The sequence below is a fragment of the Mycteria americana genome, chromosome 8, assembly GCF_035582795.1.
Source record: "Mycteria americana isolate JAX WOST 10 ecotype Jacksonville Zoo and Gardens chromosome 8, USCA_MyAme_1.0, whole genome shotgun sequence".
Lineage (NCBI taxonomy): Eukaryota > Metazoa > Chordata > Aves > Ciconiiformes > Ciconiidae > Mycteria > Mycteria americana.
In genome coordinates this window covers 30,228,555-30,246,494 of record NC_134372.1, presented here as the reverse complement: position 1 = coordinate 30,246,494, position 17,940 = coordinate 30,228,555, and the positions used below count along the sequence as shown (strand labels likewise).

The window sequence follows — 17,940 nt, the reverse complement described above, 5'->3', positions numbered from 1 at the left end:
AACAGTAAGGGGGTTTGTGTTCAAAGGAACTCACTACAATGGCAAATAATGACAACTAGGAAATCTACTGCCCTTACAAAGACAGTATGTGATGTGTTCATAACTCAAATGTAAAGAGAGATCATTTATAGCAAAAGACTATATATGCATGTAGTCAGTTAAAGAACCTGACTTTGAAGTGAACTATAAGAAATTTTACATTCAGCATCTTCAAACGAAGAACTGCATTATTACAGAACTTTCATGCAAACAGCATTTAAAGAAAAAGGTTTTCTTTATACTTTTCTTGTGCTTAATCCTTTGTAAAGCAAAATACAATCCCTAAATTCTTGCTTTGCTCCTTTATGATTTAAAGTGGTTCTACGCATTTTCTGTTATCACATCATGCTTGGGGTATGATTTTGAATTTGTAGTGGGTGAGGTAGTGGTAGAATCTATTCATGATGTTCTGATTTAGTTCCAGTGATCGGGGGAGCAGCTCAATTTGTGTTCTGTCTGTACACTGAAACTTGAAATATTAGGGTTCTTTCCTTACCATGAAATAGATTCAAGGTGCAGTTTTCAGAAGGTAAGAACAAAAAGGGAATTCGACATTTCATTATGCTTTAATCCCTGAATTTTGGGGCAGTAAGTCCGTCCCTAGGTCATGTACTTATTAGCAACTAGATTATATTGCAAAAATGAGAAGAATAACCACTTAAGTAACACAATCTATAACATCTGCTTCCCCAGCTGTAAAAACAGGGAATCACAAGGGGCACTATGTTCACTTATCCAGTATTTGGATTAGCTCATCAAGACCAGCTGTAAAGATCAGGTGTGGACCCAAACGTGTGCAAAGTTTTAGTGTATTCAGATCCAACCTAATAAAGACAGCCCAATTCAGAAAGCAGTGTTTTTTCTCTTATATCAAATAACCTAAGTCATTCCCATGGTCTTTTTACAACAGGGAGAGCTGAATCTTCTGATTGTAAAGTTTCATATTATATGCAACAGGGTCAGGAAATAGAAGTGATGTTGTAATGTTAAATTTGCATCAGTATAATGAGTTTACAAAATGATGCACTATTTTTGGATGCAGTATATTGTTAAGTAATAGTTCAAATAAGGGTCTTGACTGGCTACATTCCTTCTGAAAACCCCTTCAAGTAAAGGTTGAATATTCCTTTAAGAATATTGGGTGTCCTTATACCATATTGCACTACTGCTTGAACAACTGCTGAACTTGACCCAAGTGTTTGTGTGGGAATCACACCTGATTCTTCCTGGTAGATAGCCATTAGTCACTTTTGACCAACAAATATTTGCCAGAGGAGAACTACAGTTCCTGACAGAATAGTTTGTGTCAGGTCAGTCTATTCCTTACAGGCAGAAATCCTAAATTATCAACTGGATAGCTAATTGATCCTTCCTCAATAATACTGTGAATGAGTAAGAGTTTTTAAGTAAGAGCATCAGGAAGACACTGGTTTCCAATTCTACAATCATGTTTACTTTCTTAAGGTTTGTACTGCTATCCGGTGTTGCCAGATATTAGCAATAACAGAAACAATTACTTTTTGGGCAATAGATTTAAGATAGCAGATTTCAGATTTCGAGTTTTGATCAGTTATATAGAGAAACAAGGAAACAGAGCAGCTACTTTTATACCAGAGGGAAATCAACCTATGCCACTGAAAATTCATAGGGGTATCTATGGAAGCCCAGCCTCTGCACTAACACAAGGTATGATAATTAGCATTATTAAAACAGGGATTGAAAACAGCAATAGCACTGGTGCCCACTGTAAAAATATCATAGAAAGGGAGTGATTTTGTCAGTGGACGTTAAAATAAGTTCCATTATTCTCCTCAGTACTACCAAGGCATACAGGAGACCATCCAATTTGGAGTATTTGGGGCCACGTTTTCAACCACAGTGACCAGCATAACAAGAACTTGCTGCTCTGTGTTCTGGGATGCACTGCAGTTTATGGAAAACTTGTTAAACATGCTAAATGCCCAAGCACTTAAGTCTTCAGCCTCAAGACTACATGGGAAATGGTACAGCTTGAACTTGGTTCTCTAGGTTGTATATTTACATCAAGAACATATGTAAACTTTTGCCTTCTGGTGGGCAGGCTGAACTGGAAGCAGGGAGACCAGAAACACCAAACATCTGTTTTGCAGCTGGAGAATGAATGAAAAGAGGTACTTCCAAAATAGGCCACAAGCAGAAAGCTGGTGTGGTTACCCTTAAGAGAAACACACACTAATTCTCTTTGGGACATGATGCCTTCACACAAAGCTGGCCTGACCATGAATTTAGAGTAGATTATTTCCTAAAACCATGCAGCTGCCAGAGCTGACTGTCTCTATCTCCACCAGCACAGGAATAAACTGTAGGAAGACGTGGGAGTACTGTGATGTGGCAATTCACCTAATACTTCAAGAAAGGCACCTCTAAGTTCAACAGAAATACACTGATTCTCACCACTTACATTGAGTGAGAGAAGGGAAAACTTGCTAAGAGTCTAGGCCAAATCTTTCAGCTGTCCAGTGTTTGGTGGGGAGGGAGAGCAGGGAGAAACCTCTAAGCCTCAGACTTGGAAGAAATCACTTCAAATTGCAATTTCCAAGCCAAGGCAGTGACAGGCGAACTTTGACAAACATATTTGACTTTTGCTTTCAAGCCTTAAGAGTTGGGCAATAATTCAGGTTGAAGTGGTTCTACACTTAGGCTTTCTAGAGTGTTTCATTTTACTAAGTCTGGTTTCAATCATTCAGGCTTAATTCAGGCCAAGGTGCCACTGACATCAATGGGACAGTTGCTTACAACAGGAATACAGGATGGAATGGGAACTCTAAAATACCTCATTAGAGATGGTGAAAATCAATTATAAACTATTTGTACACTGCAAACTTAGCAAAGCAAGCACTCCAAAATCTGATAACAGCTGGTGCCCTTCTGCTAGTAATAGTTAGTCATAAGAGAAATCCAGTTAGGAATAAAATGTCAATTCCACATTTCTTTGGAGATGTGCATTACTTTAATTACTTCCCTCTTCAGCGGTTTCGAATTAAACACATAAAATGCAAAGGACCTTCTATCCTTTCAACATATGTTAAAATAATTCATTATAAACATATTTTTCAAAGAACACAAGTGCATCACTGCAAAAAAGTTCCCCTATCTACTCCATATCACTCCTATTTAAATACTTTATCTGAATACAGGCATACTTTGTATTTGTTCTCTCCATTCTTGCATGTGGGAAAAGTTTGTTACCATCTTGCTTTCATTTATGCTGACAAATAAAAAAATACCAGTTTGCAGGAACAAAAGCACCATTCTTCTCATGAGGTACTGTGCCTGTAAAAAATCATGATCTGTTGTAGGAACAAATCCTGGCAATATTTTAAACAAAATAGTGGAATTGTCAACAAATGTATTGAGCTATGGCTGTTTTCCTCTGCAGTACTTTTTCTCAGGACTGTAATCCATTTTCTTCTGTGTAAGAAATAAAACACATTTTTACAGGGAAATTTTTGTGCCAGATTCAGTAAAGGAAATTCACAGAATTCAGAAGTCTGCCCAGATGTGAGTAACTGCAAAAAGCTACCTAGGAATAAAGACAACGTTCAGTTACGGTAGTCTACGTTTATCGTGTTTATGAACATAAATTTATGAGGAGTGTGTGAACCAACCTGAAAAAACCCTCACCCTTTGCTATACAGCAAAGGTAACTTTTATAGACCAATAGGTTTGTGCTTTGGGGTACAAGTCTTCACAGGAAATACCACCACAGACCAAAGGGTCCACATAGTTCAGTAGCACATCAAATGGAGTGATCAACACTATGTGCTCCAAAGGAAGATACAGGAACCTATCCCCATAAAACAATTGTGAAGCAACCTCTCCCAAAAGAGAGAAAACACCATTTCAAAAGTAAGCATAACCGATTTTGCTTATAAATGCTGATACAAACTGAATCAGACAAGAACTAATGAGAGTCGATAGCCCTATATTCTGCTAATCACACCTGGTAAGAAAAGACTCTAAGCTCATGCTAAACATGATCAGCAGTTCTCAATGATGTACCACTTTTCCTGCACAACAAATCTCCACTGAATACATCAGAAGTTTCTTTAAGAGGTTTTTTCCCGCAACATCCATACCTTATAAACTAATTTGAGAGTTTGTAAGCAATGAGAAATTAAGAAATGCTCTAAACATCTAGACTTACTCATCTTTTGCACCTTAATTGAAAGGAAAGTTGTCAGATGTTTCTGACAGGTTTGAAGGTGAGTAGCAGTCATCTGTTTACCTTCATAGAGATCACACAATCACAGACTAACAATAATTCTAGCCAGGTTCTGTACCTTCACCCCTAGAAAATCACCTGAATGTTAACAGAACTCCTCTGATTTCAGTGGGCTTAGAATCAGATACATTATTAAATACTTTATGTGGGAAATTTATGGCCACATTGCTGAAATAGCAATAAGCAAGCTGCTTTAGAAATCAATTCTATATTAATTGCACAGGCATATTTAGGAAGTGTTTGGGTGCATTGTTTCCACATCCATAGTCTGAGACTAACACATTGTATATTTACTTTTTGACTGTGTTGACTTTTTTGGACTCAACTAAGTAACTCAATCTTTCTCTTTTTGACTCAGTGCACAGAAATTTCTCGTACAAGTATTTACGTGCATGAAGTAAAAACAGCTATTCCACAAATATTTATATGCACAGCTTTGAAATTTACTTCACATTTGTTGACCATTTACTTACACAAAGAGAAAAGAAATTAAATGTAAGTACAGTGGAAGTCAATCCATATAAGTGTGTACACATGTTCTTAGGCTTTGGACAGCTTTGTGGAAATGATTCCTAAACCACAACACACCCTTGTGTAGCAAGTCCAGAAGACTGGAAGAATGACCACTTTGCCAACTTAAATTTGCAGGGGGGGTTTATGAGATATTGCAAATGTCAGGAGCTGCACATTATGCCGCACGCAATTGGCTTTCTTTGTGCTAACTTGTAGGAGGAATTCTAACTGCTTATCTTTACATACAGAATCCTATGTAGTTTGGTAGGGGTACCAGGCTCTCAGCAATAATTTCAGCAGCTGAGGTCAGTGCTGCAGCACCTCCCCTATACTACCCTGCATTTGAAATCCTGGCAAGCAGAAGCCTTGCTCTGTGGAACATCTCCACCTGCATGTGTTGCTCAAGGCAAAGCCAATAAAGATGTCGCACACAACTAAACACCCATTTATTTGTATTCACCTGTTTCTCATCAAGCGTTCTCTATGACACAGTACTGACATAGTATCACCACTAGTATTTTATGTGTTGCTTCCTATATGGGAAGTGTTTGCTCATCCAAAACTATCATATCTAAGCATTAATCCATAAAAAGTTTACAAACTTAACCTCACTTTGTAAAGGACCCAGCATTACAACAAATGTCAAACCATAAGGTGAGCATTCATTTGTTTAAATGTGTCAGCGGTCCTCAGTTTGTGGTGCATGGGCCTATTGTTGTGGTTGACTTCCTTCTGGCAACTTTGTATCTTTCCATGCAGCTCTCCTGACATCAGTAAAGCTCCATGAAAGCTCAACAGCTTCTCCAGAGAGGCTGGGGCTCTTCTTTCATGACCCTCCTCTCTAGGGCAGTGCATGGCCCATTGAGAATGCTGACTGAAGCACCATTTAACTTGCTGACCAAGGGCTGGGGCAGTTGGGAGCACATGTGCTCTAACTGCTTTGCCATGTATCCTCAACCAATAAACTTTTTTCAGGAGTTCAGTATTCATTAGATCTATGGAGGGGTGAAATTCAAGAGTTTCCATTCTATCTGCAAATCTCAATATAATGGGTTTAAAAGCAGATTTTGAAAATCTCTTTTTTCAGAGTGCTTTGCAGACTTGAATGTGCTGAAGTGTGGCACAAATAGCAAGGGAGGTCAGAATTATAAATTAATGGGAGAATTAAGCTGGCTAAAGACTTAAGTGAGTTGAGATAAACATTCTCAGTAATGAAGAGTTTAGTCCTAGTGGCCACATATAATTTCAGGATTATCGTGATTCAAAAAGAAATACCATTTCATTCAGTACAAATAATAAATATGCCAACCAGGGTGCCACTGGTAAATTATCTTTCTGTAAGTGATTCCCAAAATGTAGCTTTAAGTCCATTACATAGCTCCATTCTCCAACACAAGAGGGAGCTGAAATATCTTGAGAAACAGAAAAACCCAGACAACAAAGGTCTTGGCAAAAGACAATGCAGTATCCAACAGAGCTGGAGTGACTATGTCCAGCTGAACCCAAGCTGGCTGCTGCAGAGCCCCTTGCATGCCTCTGAGGCATGCCCAGTGCTCCAGGGTGGGGGAGAGGTATGTAGTGCACAAGTAGCACTGCACATCAGATGGCTTGGCACCACTCTCCTATGTTCTTGGCCGTAGGAGAGCACTCTTCTGGAGCCAGGCTGTCCTTCTGCATTGCAGTGATGCCATACCCAGAGCTCTTTACAAAGCATCCAGGGGCACCCAAGCAGCTCAGACAAGCAGCTGTATATGTATGGCAGAGCCAGGTCTGAGCCAGGCTAATCGTGTTGCACTTAGCTGACTTCACATGGAGCCACTCCACTATCTCTGCACTGCACCCCTAGCCCAGAATTACAGTGAGGAGACACAGGTGTTCAATCTGCATGGGTCTGCAGGGTTTGTACCACAAGCTCTGCCCCACACAGCTGTGGATATACACCTTGTAGTTTGTGTAACTGCTGTGGAAACAGTGCAGCTCAATTTAAGCAGTGCTGCACCTGAAGTAAAAACACCTGGAGCCTGGCAAACTCTGTGTGAGAACTCCATCCACAGCTGCTTAAAGCAGATAACCTAACCTTCAATGGATAAAAGAACCAACTGTATTTTATACTCTGAAGGAGATTGGCAGCAATGACAACTGAACTATGGTTGCCCAAATATGTAACACAAGAGATGCATGTAGGAGAGCCTTCTAATTGAGTACAATTATCATGCTTCAAATTGCTTCTAAATTGAGTATGTAATTTAGTTTCTATAGATTGCACTCTGTATACACTGACAGTCCTTTTAGCATCTTCAGTCTACAATTTGCAATAAGTTTTAAATCATAAAAAACTTGTCTAACTACCAAGAATAGGGAACAGAGCTCAGGAGACCAGGACTGTATCTATTTATATCTTAGCCACTTTGCTGATACTTACTCTATGCAAGCCATTTGGGTTTGTTTCCGTAAAAGTGACTACTAACTTTTAGAAGTACTTGGAAGTTCTTAGAAGTACTTACGTTTTTAGAAATATTTAATACTAATTAAATATAGTATTTATATATTTTATATATAACACATAAAAATATATTAAATAATACTAGTACTACTAGTACTAATTTGCTGACAAGCTGATGACATTTTTGCAATCTGAACAAATCTGATACAACACATCTAAAAATTGTTTAGATGAATAACACCCTTCTATTGATCCATCAGATTTAGGCAAATAACTTTTGCCTTTAATAAAAAGAAAGACTGAGCCTATAGAGCTGTGTAATCATCTTTGGATTGAAACCTAAAATTGTAATTGATTTGGTATGGAAAAAACAAAGCCTACTCCAAGACCTTTACCTTGATCTGCTTGTTCAAAACCTTCTAAATTTCCAAAACACAATTGTGTAAATCTCTACAATATGTGTAAATCTCCCTAGGGATGAATAATACAAAAGGCTCCTTAGAAAGTCCTTAGAAAGAAGCAGTCTGATAAAAGAGTCTAGAAGAATTCTACACCTAAAACTCTTACCTCCTGTTTTCTGGCTATGAATTAAATGTTTTGGAGTGAACAAGATACAGAGTAATTTTCAGGTCACAACCCTTGGCATTTCTCTTTCATTTGGTTTGGTTCCCTGTTTATACTCCAATACTCACCACTTCCATAAAGAGTATGTTCTGAATTTCTCAGAGTGAAGACAAAGCAAAGATTTATAATAATCCTTATTTTATAGATGGGAACACTAAGACACAGAGAAGAATTTACTGGTTCCAACATTACCTATTATTAGAACAATGACTGGATCCTTCATTTACTGAGTCCCACTGAGTAGCTGCTCCCCTGCCTCCTCAATAATTTGTCTTTAGTAGGGTTTATGTCTGAATACCGAACAGCTGGGCTTCCTGTTGGCTCTTTGCGATCCGACACCAAATTAAAGAGGACCCAAGTGCTGCACAAAGACAAAACAGAAGACAGTGGTACCAGCAAACAAATCGCTGTTTGCTGATTTGAACAGAGGTGAACTATCTCCCTTTAGCTGAATGCAGTGTGGAAGTAAGGCAAGAACTGGTGCCAGAATTACTGGGTGACTAGGGGAATCTTCTCAGCAGAGAGCCCAGGGAAGGAGAGGACCAAAAGAAATCTCCCAAAGAGAGAAACCAGAATCTCTGAATGCAGATTCAATCTGAAATCCCTTCACATTCCTGCTGCTCTTGCAGATAGGCAGAAAGACTCTTGGGACCTGGATTTACAGTGATGTACAGTCTCAAAGTCATTGCAAATGTAATTTCCACTCCCTTACATGGAAAGCAGTCTTTAGGATAAATCAGGCTCCTCTGCACAAATCTCTGATTAAAAAAAAGTTACTTATCTCTAACGCATGTTCTTTGATTCTTGGTGCTATACTAACTAAATACTGCTAGAGCTCTGACTAGAATATCAGAAAGTTTAAGCAACTTACTAGCTCCTCTTATATTTTGCTCAGCATAATATAATAGGTCCCTGTTCTACTTTCTGTCAGCTCCATCTGTTAATGTTTATTCTCAGTCTTTTTCCCATAACATTTTCTTCTCCTTTTTGCACTTTTTTCTCATCTGCTTTCATTCTTTTCTCAATAACAACAATCTGCAGGCAAAATACTAATTCTAGTTGTCTTACTGCCTCTGATTTTTCTTTTCTCTTTGACTGAGAGTTTTGAATTATGAGAGTTTATTTTGTTAGCAGAATTGGACAAATATCTCTATAGTTATGAAACAAAAATCACTTTCAGAAGCTTTTACTTAAGACTTTCTCAGTAGCTTTGGCCCTAATTTAAAGAAGTTGACAGACAACAGAGGCTGATACCAGTTGGTGCTGTATCTCCTGTGGTTCCCTGGCTTAGGGATTTAAGAGAGATCAGTTTATGCCATTTTGTCTGACTTGTACATGCCTTTATAGCATTGGGAAATGGGACAATCCTGCAGCTACTGAAGGCAACCTCAGTTCAGGAATGGATGTTGGCCACGTTGCATTATTCTGCTGTAATACCAAAAGGCTGAAAATTCAGGTGTTTTGACCTCAGAGCTTCCTGAATGGGGAATTGTGCAGTATCTCTTACTTCACATTTTCCTCTTTGTGGCCAGTATAAGGGAAGTGACTGAGTATAATCTAAAGGAGCCAGTCAGGGATTTACCACTCAACCTACCTTAACAGAGACAGGCTAAAAACAGCCTCAACTGCTCCTGAAATAAGTACTCCTTGAGTGAAACAAGAATAACTGTGGCATAATTGAGCTAACTAGATTTTCTATAGCATCACTGATGTATGCTAACTTGGATGAACATGATGAATGCAAAGTTCTTTTCAAATTTGCCCTTCTCCAGAAAATGACTGTTTTTCAAAGAACATTACAGAGCTATATCCTTCAAACCAAGAAGATTTAGTCTATCTAATACTTTGGCTACTGCTTCTCTCCTCCATCTCTTCAGATGTCAGCACATCTTAACCTAAATTGCAGTCTAGCACTAGATCTTTTATACTTTATGGTGCCGCTGGAACAGAAATGTAACTTCTAATAGGTAAACATTCACAAACTACTTCGCAGCAACCCTCAAAAAGGTCATCTTTTGGAAAGCTTCTATGACTTATCTTCAGAGGTCACAAAGGAAAACAAAAAAGGAAAAGGAAGCAAAACCCGCCAGAATTACAGCTCAGAAACAGCAGCTGTCTATGAAGATTTCCTTGCTTAGCTGCCCAGTTATACAGCTGTTTTGACTGGTTACAAAAGTATTTTTCTCTTCCTATTTTATGATCCCTTACCCTGATTAAGGGAACAGAACTCTTGGAACAGAGATTCTCCTGAAAATCCTGGGAATCCCACATTTGAAATGGCAGTTCTGGCAAGTGTTCCAAACAGTAAGACACATTGCTAGCTGCTTCTTGGAAAGCAAACACACAAGGAAGCAGGCTTCTTTACAAATCCAGAAAAATATTTGGGCAAGAAGTTAAATGGGCACAAAGAATCCAAGTTCAGATTCAGTTTTTCTGAGTAGACATCTACACATCATAATCCAAAGGACTTTCTTTAGAACATCCAGCTCTGATAGCGATAGCAGTGTAACTGTGATAGCACAGATTGCCAAAACCCTCCCAAGATCCTGGACAAATGTTCTGATCAGAAGCCTGTGAAGCTACACTTATCACTGCCCAACCTGGTAAGTTTAGAAAGGAATCAGGCATCCCTGCCCAGGATTCACTTACATCTGTGGATCCTTTGGCAAATTATACTTTATTAGCAGAAATACAAGTAGCTTTCACTCACACTGTAAGCAAAAGTTGAATGAGACCTACCTATTTATTTATGTTTAATTAAAGATGACAGGTTTTTAGATGCGATAAAGAAGTCTGCCTCTCTGTTTTACTGTTTCCAAAGGTAACAGCTATATTGTTATATAGCTATATTTAGTAAGAGTTAAACTCACCTCATACTTTCTAAATAGGACCATTCTCAAATATATGCCACAAACACATGGTCTTTTAATGCCCCACTTGTTATTTGCCTTAAAATGCAACAGGAGCAGATCAGCTGCTTAATTTAGGAGGATGCTTTCTACAAGTATCTTTTATCGAACCTGGGATAAATCATAGAAACAGTCCAAAAATACAGCATTTCTTATTAAACATGAGAAACTACAGAAGCAGAACCGTTACAATTCTTAGTTGACCATATCTTGATGCTTTAGTAATCAAAAGGGAATTGTATGCAACTCTTTCATATTACTAGATGGATCATTCTAATGGGCCTTAATTTTCCCAGCATGTTTCTACAGTTTAAGTAGTACAGAGACTTTTTTTCCCCTTCAGTTTTCCCCATTTAAGTTGACACAGGTTTGCCCCTATCTTGGAACTTATTCAACTATCTCACTCATCTCTGACTTGGTAAGACCAGTGCTTAAGTTAATTCTGAAGCACCATCTATCTAGTAAGAGATTGTATGCAGCAGTCAATAAGGCTGGAATTGTACTCCTCAGGATTTAGTCTCTACATGTCTGCAGCCATGCAAGCCAAACCACTCAGTAGTGCAGTTTCTCTAAAATGTCGTTATCTTCATAAAACATGTCAAGGTCCTCCAGTGAAAACGGCTTCTTTGATTTGATTTGTTTGTGCTATCATGGTGCTAAGAAAAGACAACAGAGATCAACTTTCTATGTTACCTATTTTACTAAAAAGTGCACAGCAAATAAAAGGTGATAGAGAAAGGGCAGGAGACAGGGAAGGCCGTGGCCAGTTTATCTGGATGGGCACTGAAACACTAAGAAATTGAATCCCTGAGCCAGCATCCTGTAGATCCATACCAGAACCAGGAGTTAGCTCTGCAATTCTCCTCTAATGCAGGGCTCCAGCTGCAATGCCATTTCTCTTTGCAAATACAGCTTTCAGTAAAGCAAAATATTTCTGCATTTTTTTAGATTTGAAAAAGCATCACGAGACACTTCAATAGCATAGAACTGAGTTAAAGCAAGGGAGATCCACTATAAAATCTCTCCCATATCCCTGTGCCTGTTGCATACAATGTGTTTTGACAACTTTAATTGTAGATATCACCAGTCATGGGGGCAAACACTCTTTTCTACATTTCAACCCATTTCACTGTGTAGATCTCAAAAGAATTAGCCTGCCCTGGTAAGCAACAGAATTTCCTCTATCACTCCACTATCTCGGTGAACAACACAGAGCACTATATCCAATTTAAATTTACCAACTGTTGCTTTTCCTATCCAAACACTTTTTTCCAGCCTCACAATAGCCTATACAAAAAGAAATTGAAAGTAACTTCGGAACTGCCCAAGTTGCAGGAAGCCAGCTGTTTGGTTATCTAGAATCACAAAATAATTTAGGCTGAAAGAGATCTCTGAAGGTCATCTAATACAACTCCTTAACCAAAGCAAGGCTAACTTCAAAAGTAAATCAGTCTGCTCAAAATCCCCAAACACTTCCAGTGAAGAAGAGAAGAGAGTGCTATCATTATGGCACTATGGTGCTAAACAGACACTGATGGGCCAGTGAGAACATAGAGGCATTGTGCGAAGAAGCACAATACATGGCTTCACAAAACGGGTTTCACTAACTGCTAGCAATGTCAGTAGGGCAGCTATTACTTTAGTGCAGCATCCATTCCTGCTGCCCACAGGATGAGATATGTAAAAACCTTTTTCCCCCCAGTGACTTCACTTTGTTTCTATGTATCTGGTATGTAGGCGAGGAGTTCTGCACCTGCATGAAAGCCGTGGAATCCATGACCTTGGCTTGCCTCGCTGGCAACTTTCTCTCTGCCTCTTGGTGGTGGTAATCATTCTTTTCTTTAGTCTGTGGAAAGGCGTGAAGACTTCAGGAAAGGTAGAGCTAATATTGTCCTTCTATCTCAACTACATTCTTTGTCTCCGTTAAGAAGTCTCCTAAGTTTAGAAAGCAAGAGACTAAATCACTGCTTCTGAGGCACCCAGTCATGTGAGAGGCCTTCATATATATGCAGTGGAAATACACAATCCAGATTCAGCCTTTATTTTATTTACAAGTTTTGCTTGTGTGATGTTCCAACTGGAAATTTTATTAGCATATTATTTTCAATTCAACATTAGTGGTCTCATCCAGAAAATATTTTGAAAGACTTTAAATTGTCTTAAATGTGCCTCCTATTCTTAGCCAAACGTACTAATGTTTTGATGGTTTAAGATGCTTTAGTTTTATTATATAAGACACCATGACAAGAGAAATATCTGATGAAAGTAATTTGAAACTACTCTTTGACACCCCTCAGAAAACACCTCAACAGAAATTCTAGGGTTGGATACATCTGAGAGCTTTTTGTACATTTTCATTAAAGTATCACCTAACATCAGGCAATGACTGCACTTGTTCAGTAAACTAATATATAGCTGAACAGCTGATCAGCAGTCTAACACACACTGGTGACGTATAAGCACTCCAAGTCTTCTGTTTGTCAAAACTGTCTCCTACTGGTATCTGTAAACATACATACGTAAAGATTCATTATACATAACAGCATTTTCCCCCAAGACGTCCTATAAAGAGCTTCTCCATCGAACTGAATGGACAAAACCAAGAAAGCGCCAGCTGTATTTTTCACACATTCTTCAATCTTCTGTAGCAGCTCATTAACCTTTGGGATCTCTGTTGTCTGCAGGTTGTTTGGATAACAGCCACTTTGCCTTATGTTGTATTATTTGTCTTGTTAATACATGGAATAACCCTGCCTGGTGCATACAATGGAATAAATGCATACCTGCACATAGATTTCAGAAGATTAAAAGAAGCCACAGTAAGTGTACTCTTCTGCTCTCATTTCTTTGTTATTATTAAACCTGTTGCCCCTGTTATGAAAACTGAAAATATTAGAGCTAATTTCTGTAATTACATAGCCACACTTCTGCTTTTGCATAAGCACTAGTCCACTGTCCCTGATAGTCTAACTTTCCAACACCCTCCATAACAGGACTATCTCAGCCTGAACCCAAACTGTTTTGATCACAAAAGAACCTGTACGAGGGCAGATTCAGAGGTGGCAGTCCCTTAAAGTCCATGCTTTGACTGTGCACCCTGTAAACTGCAGTATCCTTTATACATGAAAATGGAGTCATGCAAAAATTTAGTTCTCAAAAGGCTAAGAATTCCCTCAAGAAGAAAATTTTGCTTTTTGAATCACTAGGTTAAACATTAAGCTGGTAAACAAAAATCCTGGCCTATGAAAACCTTGCTAAACATACTAAGTCAGGACTCACTTACCTAATCACGGTCCTTCATACAAATGAGATTTTCCATAGTATGATGTTCTTATCTTACTACTGAAAGTAATGTACATTTCCCTGTATCATTTAACAACATTGCAAGACATTCTCATTAAATACATCCAAACCAACTCAATTTGTGCAGTACCTTGGAACTAAGAATTATTTCATCCATTGTAAAGCAAGATCTATGAGTATAGTCACTAACTCATGAAATCACCAGCATTTCAGACCTACGAAGAACAATGATCTAGTGACTACAGATAGATCTTACCACTGTGCTATTATAAAAATATCATAAATCATTTATAAGACACTGGTATCTCTGTGGATGGGTCACGAGGCCATTCAAGTGGTTGCAAAACTGAAAAGCGAGGACACAGTTCTACTAGAAGGAAATGAACTGTCTCAAAAATTTGCAGCTTTCAGAGATGTCTGTAGCCTATACATAGTTGTACTGTACATTTCCTATGCATCCTATCCTGATTTTTTGTGAATAATTACAATGGTAGATAAAGACCTCGCATGTTAGAATACAGACCTATTTTATATACTCTTAGCAAAACAATCCTTTCTTGGTTTTGTAATACTAAATTTGGAAACTGGCATTTCTTCAACAACAGAAGTTATCACCAGAACCAAGACCCCATCTCACTCCATTTTGGAATAGTCAAACCAAACTTCAAATATGGGACTTTCATCCACCTTTGTCACCAAGGCAGTAGCCACCTCAGTAGTTCACGTTTATGCACATACATAAATACAAAGATGCAAGGATGAACAAAGGAGGTGCTTAAATTTTTCTTATAGATTTTAAGTGCTGTTTGGAAAAAAACATCACAAGTTCAACTAGATGTCTATGGAGCTGTACCAGCTTGCATCAGTTCAGAATCTAGGCCTCCATAATCATAGCTGCCTTCTGCTTTTGGAAGGATATTCTGTGCACTGCTCTTTCTTGGCTTAATATTTCTGCAGCTGCTATTTGGATGATACTAAAGATATTTGTTTCAAAGACTAAATTTTTCAGACAACAACAACAAAAAAGTTGTTCTAGAATAATAAAAGGCTAAAGATCATTTATAAGGAGAAGTTTGACGAACTGCTTTGTCACATCAGCCTTTCTCCTGCTCGGAGACTGGGATACCTGCTGCTGCAGTAGGCTTGTGTGTTTAATCTTTGTCCTCAGGCTCCGAAGAATAGACTCCTGCTTCAGTTCTATGTCAATGTGTCCCTGAATCTTTCTGATTTACGATTTTTTTTCTCTCAAATGAAGAATCTAACAAAGAAACAGCGTAAGTCACAACAGTAATGACCTACAGAGGGCTCTGCCAATGCTCTTCTAAAAGACCTTAGAGCATCCTGATCAGTGTCAAGGTCTGCCTCATTTTATAGGGCCACATACTGCACAGCACTGAGCAAGCCCTGAGCCACCTCAATTTTCAGGGATACTGAATCCACAAAGGGTATCTCTATAAAAAGGAGAGAAAGATACTCACCTGTGAACCTCTTAACTAGACCAACGCCTAGCTATGTTCCTGGCTGAAAGTCCAGAAGCTACAAAGCCATAATACTCATCTCCACTGCACAAATGGATACATTAAACATCTGTGTAAAACAGCAGCTACACTTCTGTTCTTCTAAATGAATCGGCATTAAATACAGAGTTAAATCAGACATGAGAAGACACTCGCTCTTTCATACACCTTAATGAGTTTCCTAAAGATTCTATAACATCTAGGGGTGCACACAATGTTCTCCCTCCACACAGCGCAGTAATTCTTTAAATCCACATACACAAGAAAGAATATGCACAAAACTTGGCATAAACAAATGAATAAAGCTGGAAAGATTGATGACTGCCTCCTGTAAAATGTTTCTATTTTTTCATTTTTAATGTATATAAAAACAATATCCTACCATAAAATATATTAGACTATGCATCAATCAGAAGCCATTCAGCTGAAGTGAACAGAGAACATGAGCGTAAACTGCAGAAGAACCAGCCCCACTGTCTGTTTCACATCCTGCTTTGTTATAACAAAGGGAATGTTTTGCATTTAATATTAGTTCTAAAGGAATTGCTGGTTTCTGCTCTTTTTTCCCTTCACCTTGATCTTCTAAATTTGTTTCCTAATCAGCTACTATGAGCCAAGACTCTTTCTCAACAGATACTTAAGCATATGCATAACTCCTTTGGTATGCAGCAGGTGCTAACCTCTTATTTGAATCAATAGGACTTAAGCAGATGCTTAATGGTGCTTGAATAGCAAGAAAGGGGAGGTATGATGAGTACAACTCCACTGGCAAGACACAAAAGAGCTAGAGAACCACTAAAAACAAGTGCCTTATGGTGACAGCATGCAGATCTAGTTATAGTTTAAGCAAAATTTATTTTTAAAAAATTTCAGGAACTTCACTAACAAAAGTTATGGGAAGTTTTAAAAAACAAGAAAAACTAGAGGAGGCTTTGCATCCCTCCTTCTGCACTCTTATCCACATAAACGGTCTTCAGAGAGTACAACCCTATTTGATCTCAACCTTTGTGTGAAGATAGAACATTAAGATGTAACTGGGTATATAAAAGGAATGAGGAAGGAATTCATTTTACAGGAGGGTTTTGCTATTTAGTAAGAGAAATCCATGATACCTAAAAGCCCTATATGAACTGCAATTTGAGAAAAATCATATCCACCTATCCACTGGTTTGCAATAAACACATCATAGATTGTTCTTCCTATTAGCTTTCAAGTAATTAACTTTCAACAGTTCCTAAAATTAAGTTTCTCTACAAATCCAGAGTTCAATAAATGGTTCACAGTCTTCATCAGGCAGTAGCTGAAAGCATCTATCATCTATGTTGAGAAAAAAATAGATCACTAGCATAAGTGCTTTCATGTATCATGTTAGGATGGGGTAAGGCACTCTCTCTCTTTCCACTGGGCCAAATGTGAAAGCTTAGCATTAAAATCCCAATGCAGATGGAGCTCATAAGCTCCTTAGATCTGTTAAAGAGCCACAGCTGAACAGATACATTGGATCTGATTTTGGAGAGATGGATGGAGATGACATCCCATGCTTTTCATGGGATGTCATCTTCATCAGTCTTGAGCACCTGGCAGATTTAATCAAACACTGAAGATCTCATTTTGAGAAATGCTGTGTATTATTCACTCCATTGATTTCATTACCCTCGTTGAAGATACTTGTGTAACAACCAAATAAGTGAAACCCTCATTAACCAGGGTAGACTATTTTCAGGCTTCTGATTCAGGAGACCAGCACTGTGGCATTGTTCCTGACTGCTGTCTGCACACTTTGAGTGGACGTTGGGCTGGAGGGTCACTTTAGAAAATTTTATAGCATTAAAAACATGTTTTCCCTAGTGGACAATTCTTAAAATGGTCAAGCTGCATCTAAACTGAAATTTAATGACTATCACAGGAACAACTCCATCCCAACAAAGTGGGAAAGGTGACAGATAACCTGCATGGTTCTGTTCACAGCATGTCAGTCGTGCTTCAGCTTCTGAAACAAGAAAGCATCATATCAAGTGTACTAACAGTCCCATGAAGAAAGCTCTCATGGGAAAGAAAATGTCCTGTAACTCTTGACCCATTAACTATTTTTACTTTTCTGGTTGTACATTCCAAACTAACTTGGAACAAGAACTATTGGAAGTGTATTTCTGTCACCCAGGAGAAAAATCATGTAATCATTTCAGTACTCAGCAAAAGCTGAGAAATACAGATGCAAGTGGTACACCCCACCGTGGCAGCAGCGTGCATGCACTGAGAACTTGCCCACTGCTTTGGCCCTTTCCATTTCAGGTTAAGCTGTTCCAGACCATGACTGTGCTCCATGTG

General features: G+C 38.5%; 1 protein-coding gene across 2 annotated transcripts in view; it reads left to right on the top strand.

Annotated features, from left to right (window-relative positions):
- Positions 1 to 17,940, top strand: part of SLC6A2 (solute carrier family 6 member 2) — a 73,737-nt gene that overhangs the window by 29,864 nt on the left and 25,933 nt on the right. For both annotated transcript variants that reach the window (XM_075509744.1, XM_075509743.1), the window contains 2 exons: positions 12,530 to 12,668; positions 13,477 to 13,611. In XM_075509744.1, the coding sequence (XP_075365859.1) occupies positions 12,530 to 12,668; positions 13,477 to 13,611 (274 nt within the window). The remainder of the gene's footprint in view (positions 1 to 12,529; positions 12,669 to 13,476; positions 13,612 to 17,940) is intronic.